The sequence below is a fragment of the Cheilinus undulatus genome, linkage group 22 (assembly GCF_018320785.1).
Source record: "Cheilinus undulatus linkage group 22, ASM1832078v1, whole genome shotgun sequence".
Lineage (NCBI taxonomy): Eukaryota > Metazoa > Chordata > Actinopteri > Labriformes > Labridae > Cheilinus > Cheilinus undulatus.
In genome coordinates this window covers 33474970-33486558 of record NC_054886.1, presented here as the reverse complement: position 1 = coordinate 33486558, position 11589 = coordinate 33474970, and the positions used below count along the sequence as shown (strand labels likewise).

Sequence of the window (11589 nt, the reverse complement as noted above, 5' to 3'; positions counted from 1 at the left end):
CGTCATCTTCACACCAGTACTCTCCACTGTGTTGTTCAAAGGGAAGCTCAATGGTGCAGCTTGATGCAGGAGGGGTACAGATGTCAGAAATTGTTGAATTCATTTTGTTGATTCTGTGCATCACTCTCCATCCAGTCAGTCCCATCAACTTTTCACAACTAATGTGGACGGTCTCATACTCAAAGAACTGCAGTCTGTCTGGAGTAATACGAGGGCGAGCTTCACCTGAGACAGTTACAGAATGAATAGATTACATTAAGTCATGCTTGAGTATTGACACTTTGCAAGTCATAAAGTTTCAAAAGTTTCTCCCTTCCTGTCTCTTGAACATTTTAAGTGGTTCTCATTGACCATTTTTTGTTTGATGTTACCAAATATGCATGAAATATAATTGTGAAGAGTTTCTAAAGACCAGCACCCAGTGTGAAACCTACCAGCACTTTGAGCAGAGAGACTCTGTTTAACCTGTGCAGCCAGTAGAACCATGACAGCCACTACCAGAGAGACAGAACAAGAAAACTGTAGATTTAGTGTTTACTAATGAGATAACTAATGAAGACAGAGGTATCTGAACTCACCAAGTCTGCTGCAGAGAGATGTGACTTCCATGATGCCTCACTGCTGACTGCACAGTAACAATGAAATACAACAGACAGTTAGAGCTTCCTCTTCCTGTCTGACCTGTCTCTAAACGTCATACAGCATGTCTAAACCCCATAACCCTATACATAGATAGCTATGTGATGCAGAAGTCATGGATATAATTATAACACTGGAGTTTGTGCACTCAGCTTGATGATGACAGAAACATTGCTGAACACTTCTGAAAGATGTAGAAATGTCAGTGTTGTTCTCTACCAGTTTTAGATCAGCCTTTGTATTTTAGTACATCAGTCTAAAGTTGGATGTTAGCCCTCGCATGTGTGAGTTCACTCTTCCTCTTCTCACAGTTAAAACGCATGCTTGTTAAACTGATTAGAGACTCTAATGAGCTGTTGGCCCTGTGGTTTATATATATCTATCTATCTATCTATATATATATATATATATATATATATATATATATTAGGGCTGCAGCAATAGATTCATTTAGTAGTCGAGTACTCTATTGATTCTTCTGATTAATCGAGTACTCTAATAAGAAAGATCGCATTTTTTTAATCACTCACTTTTGCTTTTTCAAGAGAGGTATTACTAGACAAATGAGAAAAGAAGTTTGGTCCCTTAAATGAACTGCCTCTATATTAAAGATGAGTATTAACAGGTTCTCTAAAGAAAATATATATTACAAAGTGCAATGAAATTCTGATGACAGTTAACATTTCTCAACGTTACAAGGAAAAGAAGTTAAATAATTACATAAGATTATACCATATTTGGGGTTTATGGGGTCCTTTACCAGGTAATTTTTGGTGCCAACTCTTTATTTCTTTCATTGTAGTTCATCTTTATTTTCCATTTCGTCATTAAAGTAGAGGGACACTTCATCATTTTAACATCCTCTAGTTTATGCATGAATGTAATATTTCACATTCTAGCCAGAATAAAGCTCCATCATTCACACAGTGGTCTGATGATGTCTGAAAGGTGAACCTTTAGATTACAGGAATATGGCCTGTTTTTCAAAAGGGTGTTCACTTTTTAATTTTTGTACATTTTTGTTTGTGAGTTCATCCACCATAAAATAAAAACATGACCTTTTAAGACCATCAACTGACATAGAGAACACATGTTAAGGGATAACGCTGCGTCTGTGACCTGTTGAATCCTGACTGTATGATGATGAACTTGAACCTATTAGTCTCTCTCTCTCAGTCACCGTCTATGGCAATACTGTGTTTCTATTTAGTGGTGTCAATCCATTACCAATATAAGTCTTATCAAATTGTTCGGGATGCTGAAACATTTGAAAAATATGCTGGAATCAAGATGTCAGTGCGCTGAATTTTAGATAATTTACTATTCAATGTATAACGTGCACATGTGGAGAGAGAGAGTGAGGGAAAGCACCAAAGCAGGACTTGAATCGTGAAGCCTGAAGGTTTTGTGTGAAACCGTCGGGTCAATCACAGAAGTTTATGAAATTCCCTGTAGTCTGCAGACACAAACTGAGCGCTGCGAGTTGTGCAGGCAGCTCATAAACTCAGAGATCTGCGTAGGCTCACCAGAGCAGACGTAGTGCTGTAAGCCACGGCCAGTGGATGTGTAAAAATGCAGGACGAGTAGCCTACCTGTAAACATCACTACATCAACTTCTCTTCCCTCGTGATTTTCACGCCTCGTTTCATGCATGTTTCCACATTTTATGTTACAGCCTCATTCCAAAATGGAATAACTTGACTTTTTTTTCCTCAAAAATTCTACACACAACACCCCATAATGACAACGCAATGTGAATAAAGTTTTTTTTTTTCTAATTTGTGCAAATTTTTAAAAAATAAATAACAAAGACATCATATGTACATAAGTATTCACAGCCTTTGCCATGAAGCTCAAAATTGAGCTCAGGTTCTTCATGCTTCCATTCATCATTCTGGAGATGTTCCTACAGCCCCCCCATTCTTGACTTTTTATGAAATCTTTCTTACTTTTTCAGATTTTTATGGCTTAACAACTTTTACTGGAGGAAATCTGCAGACCTCATACTGTTGGGCCAGTAATAATTCAAATATGATATGATCTTGTGGGCCGGATATAATCGTTCCAGGGGCCGGATTTGGCCGCTGGGCCTTGAGTTTGACATCTGTGGTCTATTCTTTCTACAGTCTCTGCCCCATTAGATCAAACACATTAGAATGTCTCTCTGTCCCATGCACTCGCCTGAAGACTCTGGGATATAAAGCTTTCCAAGCCATAGCCCCAAAACTCTGGAATGAGTCGTCCCCATCTTTATCCTCTCTAATATCTGTGAGTGACTTTCAAAGTCAGACACACCTTTTTAGACAGGCTTTTTTGGTGATTCTTTTCACTCACTAGGAAATGTTAAAATTCTATAAAATGTGTCTTTAATCGTGTTTGTTCTTAATTGTTGCAGTTTTAAGTTTTGTGGTGATTTCACTTTTTTATATCAAATTATTTATTGGTTGATTGAACTGAAGTACATTATTTTGCCCTGTATATATATAAATATATAGATAAACTTGAATGCAGTCATTCAGCCACTTTTGCTTACAGAAAAAAAACAAAACAAAACATAAATTAAAGTCTCCTTTTGAGCTCAGTTCAGTCATTTCACTTTTGTAATTTTCAAGCATTTATTATGGTAGCATAGTGTAGTATACTTTGGCATCAGGCTCCAACTTCATCACTCCTCACCAATTTATCTTACATGCAGAATTGAGGAGTGATGAGAGAGAACATCTTAACCCCCCTGTCAGAGCCAGCAGGTGGATGCTGGGGTGGAGGTGGGTTGAAGTGAGTGCACAGTGTTGAACCAGGGCAGCAGGCATTTGCAGCACAGAGAAAGAGACTGGAAATCTCGTAGCTTAAGTAGACCACTGAATTAGGAGGACATGAGTCATATGATTTGATTAGATACATGTCAGGTGTGAATTATTACTCGAAATTATGGCCTAAACTAACTCACAAGGTTGGTCACATTTATCCCATGTTTGGATCAAAATACCCACATAGCAAAAGATTCCTGGGTGGACCCGCCTTCACGCCGGCACATCCGCCCACGCCTCTCACTCATTTCGGTCATGCGCGGAGGACCCGGTAAGGCTCCGCCCAGCGCACCGTCAGGCAGCGGATATCTAGCGGACAGCAAGCGTACGCTCGCAAAGTGACTGTGGCTGCTGTTGGCTGTTGCATCAGCCGTTTATTCAGCAACCGGCAGTTGGAACAAAAACGTAAGTTAAATATGGTTTTAAACGTGTTCTTGTTTATGTCTACAACAGTTAACAGCAAAATTACAACGAAATGTACGTGTTGAATATTTATTTTGTTTAGGGAAAGCTGAAGTTGACTTACTTTCGCCTAATGTTAGCTAGCATACCACTAAAGCTAACTTTAACTGATTCAATCATAACCCTTTCTTCCGTGCTAAATTTAAATTTAGACCTAGGCTACATTGATTCATAATTTGTCCTGTTGGATATATTTTTGCTGATTGACTTGACGTTTAACCAGTGGGCTGTTATTAATGTTCATAAATACACATTTATCTAACTCGGGACATTGTATTGCGCTGTTTTAAGCCAAGATGAATGCTGCTTGTTTTGGCACAGGGTATCCGCGGGGTCCTGAAAAGTATTAAAAGGTGATAAATCAATTTTGGAAAAATTAAGACCCTTAAAAAGTATTAAAAGTCTTACCTTTATAAAGTCTTAAATTTTGAAAGTATTTTTTCTGCATTAGCTGTCCAAGAGTTTGAGTCCCAAAAACATAGTAAAAGTGTGTGGATTAATTCATTTTTATTGAAAAATGAAGATGAACAGGTACATAAAAAACTAGGCTATTGTGGGTGCGTTCGTAAATTGCCTCTGAGAGCGCCAGAGCGAGCGATATTACTGATGTAAATGGTTACAGCTTGAAGTGGCAGTGAGGTATTAAAAATATTGAGAAGGTCTTGAAAAAGTCTTAAAAAGGTATTAAAATTAACTTCAAGATTCCTGCATATACCCTGATCAAATAATCATTAACTTCCTTTATAGCAATAGCTGTTTCTTTATCACAGGGATGAGCACAGATCACGGATGAGCCAACATATTTGCTAAAATTGAAAAACTGTTCTATATTTATTTTTGTGTTTTGCCAATTATCATGTATATCCCAAAATACTTTCTTACACCACTTCTCAAATATTTTGGTGTTGTAATTTTCCACTTGGGATGACTCAGCTTGCTCGTAAGCTCAATTTTTAAAAGAAAAATATTACTGTCTAAAAACTCTGAGGTCAAGGGGGCATGCAATGTCAACTTATCCTGAGAGCTTCCCCTACTACATGATACCCCAAATTACCTTTGACAACTTGAGATTTAACGTATCTTTATTTCAAACAGCTCAATGCAGTTCAAACTCAACTTTTAAACAAATGTTTGAATGAATGTTCAAACCTCAAAAATGAAATGACAGCCTTTATGTTCTGTAATCTTTTAAGGATTTTTTTTTTGTTTAAATATGAGTGAAATGCTCACTGTCAACCTCTCTCACTCTCTGCAGCATTCTCACACATATTATGGAGTAAAATATGTCAATATGTCCTGAATCCTTTTTTTATATATTTTAAATTTTGTGAGGTTTATGCTTTTAAAATGGAAATAATACAGTATGTAAAAGAACATGATGGGATTTAATGTTTCTGATTTTAGGTTCGCGCCCTGGCAACCATAGGAGGTCAAGACACAAAACGTGTAACTTGGAACATCCTCGCCAAAATGTTCAGTGATGAGGGGGGGAGAAGAATTAACTGGAAAGGACTGAATGGGAAAAAACCTTTCAGCAAGATGATGACAAAGACCTTGCTGCTCCCTAAGTAGTCGTTTTTTTTTTTGTTTGTTTGTTTGTTTGTATTTTCAAGTCAAGCCTGTGAATAAAGAGATTATTGGCTTTATTTTTTGCTGAACTGTTTTGTTGCTTGCAGCCTGCAGTAGCAATTGTCTGATAAAAGACTAATGATGACTGCAACTCCTTAATGGTTGAAAATATAGGATTTTCTGGTACAACACCAACAAATTCTCAGGTGCATGGAGGACGAAAAATTCTTCTGTAGCTCAGAACAGTTAAATTGCAAGTGTTATTGGAGCTTTTTGACATAATGTATGCAAATGACTTAAACAAGAGAGGCTAGGATTGTACAAAACTGTATATAAGGTGTAGTGCTGTTGCAATATACTTATTTTACCAGATTTGGGTTGTAGCAAGATCAGCTGTTTCATTAGTGAGAGCTAGGTGCAGGGACAGAACTTGCAAAAAGACAGTGAAGGAGATGACAAATGATGAAACCCCATTACCTTCTCTATCCGTTAGTTTCTCTCTCTCTCTCACTGCTGAAGTGCAGGTTTCTTAATACCCACTGGTCTGCACGGTTGACTACAGGAGGCAAATAGTAATGGATTGGGGATTTCTTTACTGAGCGCTGATCCTCTTTATAGGGCACAAGTATCTAGATAATACAGGTATGGGAACATTTATAAGAATTTGAATATAATGAAAAAGTTTATTTTTGTCACTCATCTCAGAATGGTAAATCCATATATTATATAGTATCATTACACAGAGTGAAATATTTTAAGCCTTTATTTCTTGAAATGTTGATGATTGTGGCTTACAGATGATGAAAACCCAAAATTCAGTGTCTCAGAAAATTAAAATATTGTGAAAAAGTTCAATATTGGAAATCATGGTGTCACACCCTAATCAGCCAATGAACAACAAACACCTGCAAAGGTTTCAAGGTGATGTTGGTGTGTTTTCCAGGGGTGCCAATACTTTCATCCATGACTGTATATGTAATGAGTCTATATAATATATATGGGTTTCACTTTCTGACATGAGTGACCAAAACATATTGAACTTTGTCATGATATTCTAATTATTTGAGATGTACCTGTAATAGGTCTGGGCGATATGTCCTAAAAATCATATCACGGTATTTTTCTTGCCTTTGAAAATAACGGTATTATATCACGGTATTATAAAATTAAAAAGAGATAATGCTTTTTAATCCAATTTTAAGTGTTATTAACCCCCTTCTTCCCTTAAAACAAGACTTTGATGGCATACTCAATTCATCTCTAAGCATAGGAACACAGAAAGCATCTTTTATTTTTTTAAGTCTCTCTATGTTTACTTCTAACTTTACTCCAAGTTTAACATTTCATCTCTAACCTGATGAGGTGTGTTAAGCTGCTAATGACTTGAACATGCTTCCTAGTGAAGGCGTTCACAATAAAAGCGTTTCAGTAAAATAACAGCCGCAGACTTTTATTTTGAAGAGCTTGACGAAAGTATTGTGTTTAGCATTGAGTTAGCTTAGCATACCGGAGGATATGGCTAGTTTAAAGGAGCCTATCTGACCTCCTTTAACATTGCAGCCTGGCTCTTTGACTCACTGTGGACTTAGAAAATAAAGTCATAAGTTAAAATACACTTTTAAATGGTTGTTTATGCCGTTGTAAGAGGAAGAGCTGCAGAGCTGGGCTCTGAGACAAGCAGCTTGTGTTAAAGCAGGCAGGATGACAGAGACGGCAGCTGGCTTTGTTGCAGGACAGTCGTCAAAATTTGAGAGGAAAAAACACGTGTCTTTGTCTGCTAACTGTGCCTAATTACAGCGGCAAGAGTCCTTCACATTCAGTTAGTGGCCTGGCTACATGTAATGCTAGAGCTCAACGTGCTATTGAGTAGACTCAGCCTGAGCTGTGTGTCATAAATCACTCTCTCAGCCAGTTGTGGGGGCGCATATGCCTGGCGTGTGCATCACAGCACAACGTAGGCATTTAAACCGGTGATGATGGTGTTGCAGCAATCCATTCCGTGGCAAAAATTTTACCAGTGACGGTATTAATACCGGTTCACCGCCCACCTCTAACCTTTAGTCACATGACATGGGAAGATCCTAGTTTATACAGCTATGAAACAAGCTGCATTCAGCTGAACCAGCTTTAGTCACTAGATCAGTTCAGTGGAGGAAAGAAGGGTTGTTAAAAAGTTGTCTGATTTTTCCCTAGATGAATATTAAGTTCCTTTTCTTTGCTTGTGTCCCTCTCTGTCCATATTCAGAGCCTTCTCTCCCATTAATGGACAAGATCATCATTACGTGCCTGTTAGTTTCAGTAGCAGCAGCAAATTGAGATTTTGGTTGGGCTGCCCACAGCACCTAATCCAATCCTCACCTCTATCATCCTACACATTTGTTTCTGAACCACTCTATAGATATTGCAATAATATTGTTATAAGGAAGTATAAGATGAAAATGTCATCTCATGAAAGTCCTAGTTGAGTAACACAGGGTTGGTTAAAAATGTTGCTGAAAAATGTTTTTTTTTTTTTTTTTCTGTTGTTTTGTGATTGACATGAATATCTGCTCGTGTGATTACAGATACTGTGCGAAAGAATCATGTCTCCCATTCTGCAACCGACGATGAAATCCACAGGTATGCGATTCTGTGGTTCAACCTCGCCGCGGATAGGGGAACCTCAAGGAGGCAGGCTGCAGTCAGTAACTCATCCCCTGAAGACCAGCCACATTAACCCTTAGAGCTCACGCGGCATGGATCTGTGCTGCAGGCACACCCCTTTGTAAATTGCTTGGTAACTTTTGAACCATAAGTCGTAGACACTAACTTATTTCCTGTGAAAGGAAATAATGTTTTGCCTTTCTAAATAGGTTCTTGATGCATTCGGAGCTCTTACAGAACATTTTTTAGTGAGCCCAGAACTTGACTGACTGTCTCTCAGACAGTGTTGTCTTATACAACAAGAAGTGACACAGTTTAGGAAAGCGTTAGTAACTTTTGAACAGTAACTCATAGACACTTGCTCTTTTTTCCACTGAAAGCTGACTAATTTTTTTATAAAGAAAATGCTTAGTCACTATTGTGAACTGTGTGTTATCAATAAAAATCTTTGAGATTTAAATTACGATTTGTTTTTTTCTTTTGTCTTTAGAGCCCTATAACTTTTTCATAAATGTAATGAAATTAGATTAAATTAGATGAGCCAATTTATGAAGGGATCCATATTGGATCTTGGCTAGATGAGCTCCTTTAGGAACAGATCCAAAACGGATCTGGACCGGATGAGCTGCTTCATGAACGGATCAGAATCAGAACTAAACCGGATGATTGGTTCCTGAGCGGGTCCAAATCGGATCTAGACTGGATTTGTCATTTTATGAGTGGATCCGTTTAGGCTCTGGACCGAAGCCGGACCGGATCCAGGATCCTTATCCATTCCTGATCCGTAGCGCTGTGCAAGTGGACTCTGATGCGGATCCGTTTTCTGGATCCGTTCTGGACTTCATGATGCCTCCACCCCGGATCCGGTGCGGAGTCTCTTTGCTATTTGGGTAGTCACTGAGAGCAAAAGCCATTTTATTTGTGTACAAGGTGGACACTCCTGTTTATCTAGTTATAAACTGGAACTGTGAAAACATTTTATTGTCAGACTTTGGTCACTGAAGTTCTCAACAAACCGCGGTGAGCGGACTCAGGGAAACAGCAGGTAAGACATGGGGAACTTATATTTTCTTTGTTTTTAGACTTTAGTTTTCTACTTTGGATATGAAATCTGATGTGTTTACAGCATCAATAGAATGTTTTAAGTTCTAAAACGTATTTTTCTATGTCAGGTGTAAAGCAGAAATGAACAGCTATGGTCCTTTTTCTATATGTTTTTCTGTATTTTCCATGCTATCAGGTGACATGGCGACTACTTCAGATCTATCCAGCGTTCTTTCTGAGTCCTCTGTTCTGATGACATTGATTTTTGCTGTTCTTGTGGTACTGTATTTGGTGTTTTTATGTTCAGGTAAGTCACTTGTCATTATGCATACATTAATAACACCACTGACTACTGATCAAAATTCAAGTTAAATCAAGGACATTCTCTTAGTTTAACGTCTTTTAATCTTTGTACACCATTTATGCCATCATAAAATTATAGTTTTCAAAATGGTGTAGGCCCTGTTTTGATATAAAATGTCTGAAAAGAAAAAATATTGATGTGACTATTCATAGTCATTGAATGATATTAATTTATTTTATTGTTATGTTACATTTTCTCTTCACTATAGGTACACGTAAGAAACACAGTACACCTCAAAATGAATCACAACAGAAGATGGGGCGAGAATATGAGGGCTTGGTTGCTACACTGGGAAAGGTCAAAACTGAACTGGAAAAACAAAAGACAGAAATCGAAGAAAAACTTGAGCACGTGGAAGCCAAGAGAGAGAAGAACAAGAGGATGCTTCAGTCAGTGGAGACACAAATAAGAGAAGGCAGAGAAATGACTGAACAAAGAGAACTACTGAGAGAAAAAGAAAATCTCTTAAAGACTGAGTGGGACTATGACAAGATGAAGAAAATTTATAGGAGTGAGATATGGGACAGAGATAAACTGCTGGAACTCATATAAAACCAGTCTGCTTCATGTAAAAGAGGGATTGTTTAAATCAATATAGATGAGCCACAGTAAAGCACGAGGAGAAAACTCTTTCCCAGTATAATGTTTAATGCACATGATCTTGATAAACCTGGGCTAGAAATGATTATATAAGACTGATTTATCATGCCATGCTTACATTTACAGTTTTACAAATGAATGAAAGTGTTCATCTGAATCGTGTGGAAATACGCTGACATCTTATCAAAAAGCTAAATATAAACTGGGACTGCAAATGTAATGGACTAATCAGTTTTTTTGTGTGTTTTCTGTGTTTGTTCTTTGGCTTCTATTTTCAGTAATGCTTATTATTTTGCCACACAGTCAAATATATCTTACAAATTAAACTAACATGAAATATTCCAAGTTTTTGTAGCATTTTTTCCACTGTTTGGATTCATGTTTAATATTTGATTCTCTTTTTTTTCCTTGAAGCATAGAGAACAAATATAAAGAAAACACACTTTTGAAATGTAAGTTTATCAATATTTAGAGAATGAATAGTAAGGAGGACAAAGGGATATTTCATAGTCAAGAAAATTCAGGAAGACAGAGACCATTTTAGCCTAACTTTGGAACATTGAGATGCTGTTCCAATACAAAAAAATCCCTCCTCTATCTTTCTGGGTGGTCTTGTGTATGCAGGAATGGGTCCTCTACCAGAGCCCTGGGAGCCTGAGGGTTCTGCGTAGTATCTTTGCTATTCCTGGTATAGAGAGATGCATAATCTGTAGCTCTTTTTAATTTTCATTTGTCCTTGCCTTCTACCCAGGGTATGTTGTTTATGTTTATCTGTGCCTGCACCTGCAAAATTAAATGTTTTTTTTTTTTTAACCAGTTTCAGAACCTTCATAAACTGATCCTACTGGACTGTATGCTGCTGTTTAGTTGGAATGACAGTCTGACTTGTATTGACTATGCATTGATTATTTGAACCCCAAAAGTTGAGACTGTTCAGCTCAAGGCTTGAATCAGAGATTTAATTTTGCCGTGCTGCCCACACCTTAACTTATGAAGTGTATACTAGTTCAAATCAAAACTAGAAGTTGTGTGGTACTGAGCTGAGGTGAAGATTGCTGTTCAACTTCTCTTTATGAGGCAGATTTAATATTAACTAGTCAGTGTTGTGCAGACCACACATCCTGACATAAAGTCTGATTACAATCTGATCCCGTTGCCAAGTAACTTTATAGCCGTGTTCAAAGTACATTTATATCATTTGAGGGCTCGCTTGAAGGACGTACTGGCAAGATGAGAGGACACACAAATCAGGTAAGCTGTGATACTAAAGTCTTTTTACTTATATTTACCAAACGTAGTCAACCTTTTCTTGACAGAATTCACAAGATTCCAGTTAATGTATACCCAGCTAGAATACAGGCTATTCTGTCCCATAACCTGTGTGTGTTTCTTTGAAGTTTTGTGGGCTACGTTGTTGGTGGCACTTGAGTTAGTGATAGTTATGTGAAATTTTTCATAAAT

General features: G+C 37.6%; 1 protein-coding gene and 1 long non-coding RNA gene across 2 annotated transcripts; both read left to right on the top strand.

The window, feature by feature from the left end:
• The first annotated feature begins 3773 nt into the window (after positions 1–3773).
• LOC121504082 lies at positions 3774–5553 on the top strand. The gene is made up of 2 exons (XR_005991431.1): positions 3774–3851; positions 5313–5553. It is a non-coding gene; the product is annotated as an uncharacterized LOC121504082 (long non-coding RNA).
• A 3810-nt stretch (positions 5554–9363) lies between these two features.
• LOC121505030 (golgin subfamily A member 6-like protein 2) lies at positions 9364–10585 on the top strand. Its single transcript, XM_041780150.1, has 2 exons — positions 9364–9471; positions 9737–10585. Exons 1-2 carry the CDS (start codon positions 9366–9368, stop codon positions 10078–10080), a joined length of 450 nt encoding a protein of 149 aa, XP_041636084.1. The 5' UTR covers positions 9364–9365; the 3' UTR covers positions 10081–10585.
• The last annotated feature ends 1004 nt before the right edge of the window (positions 10586–11589 follow it).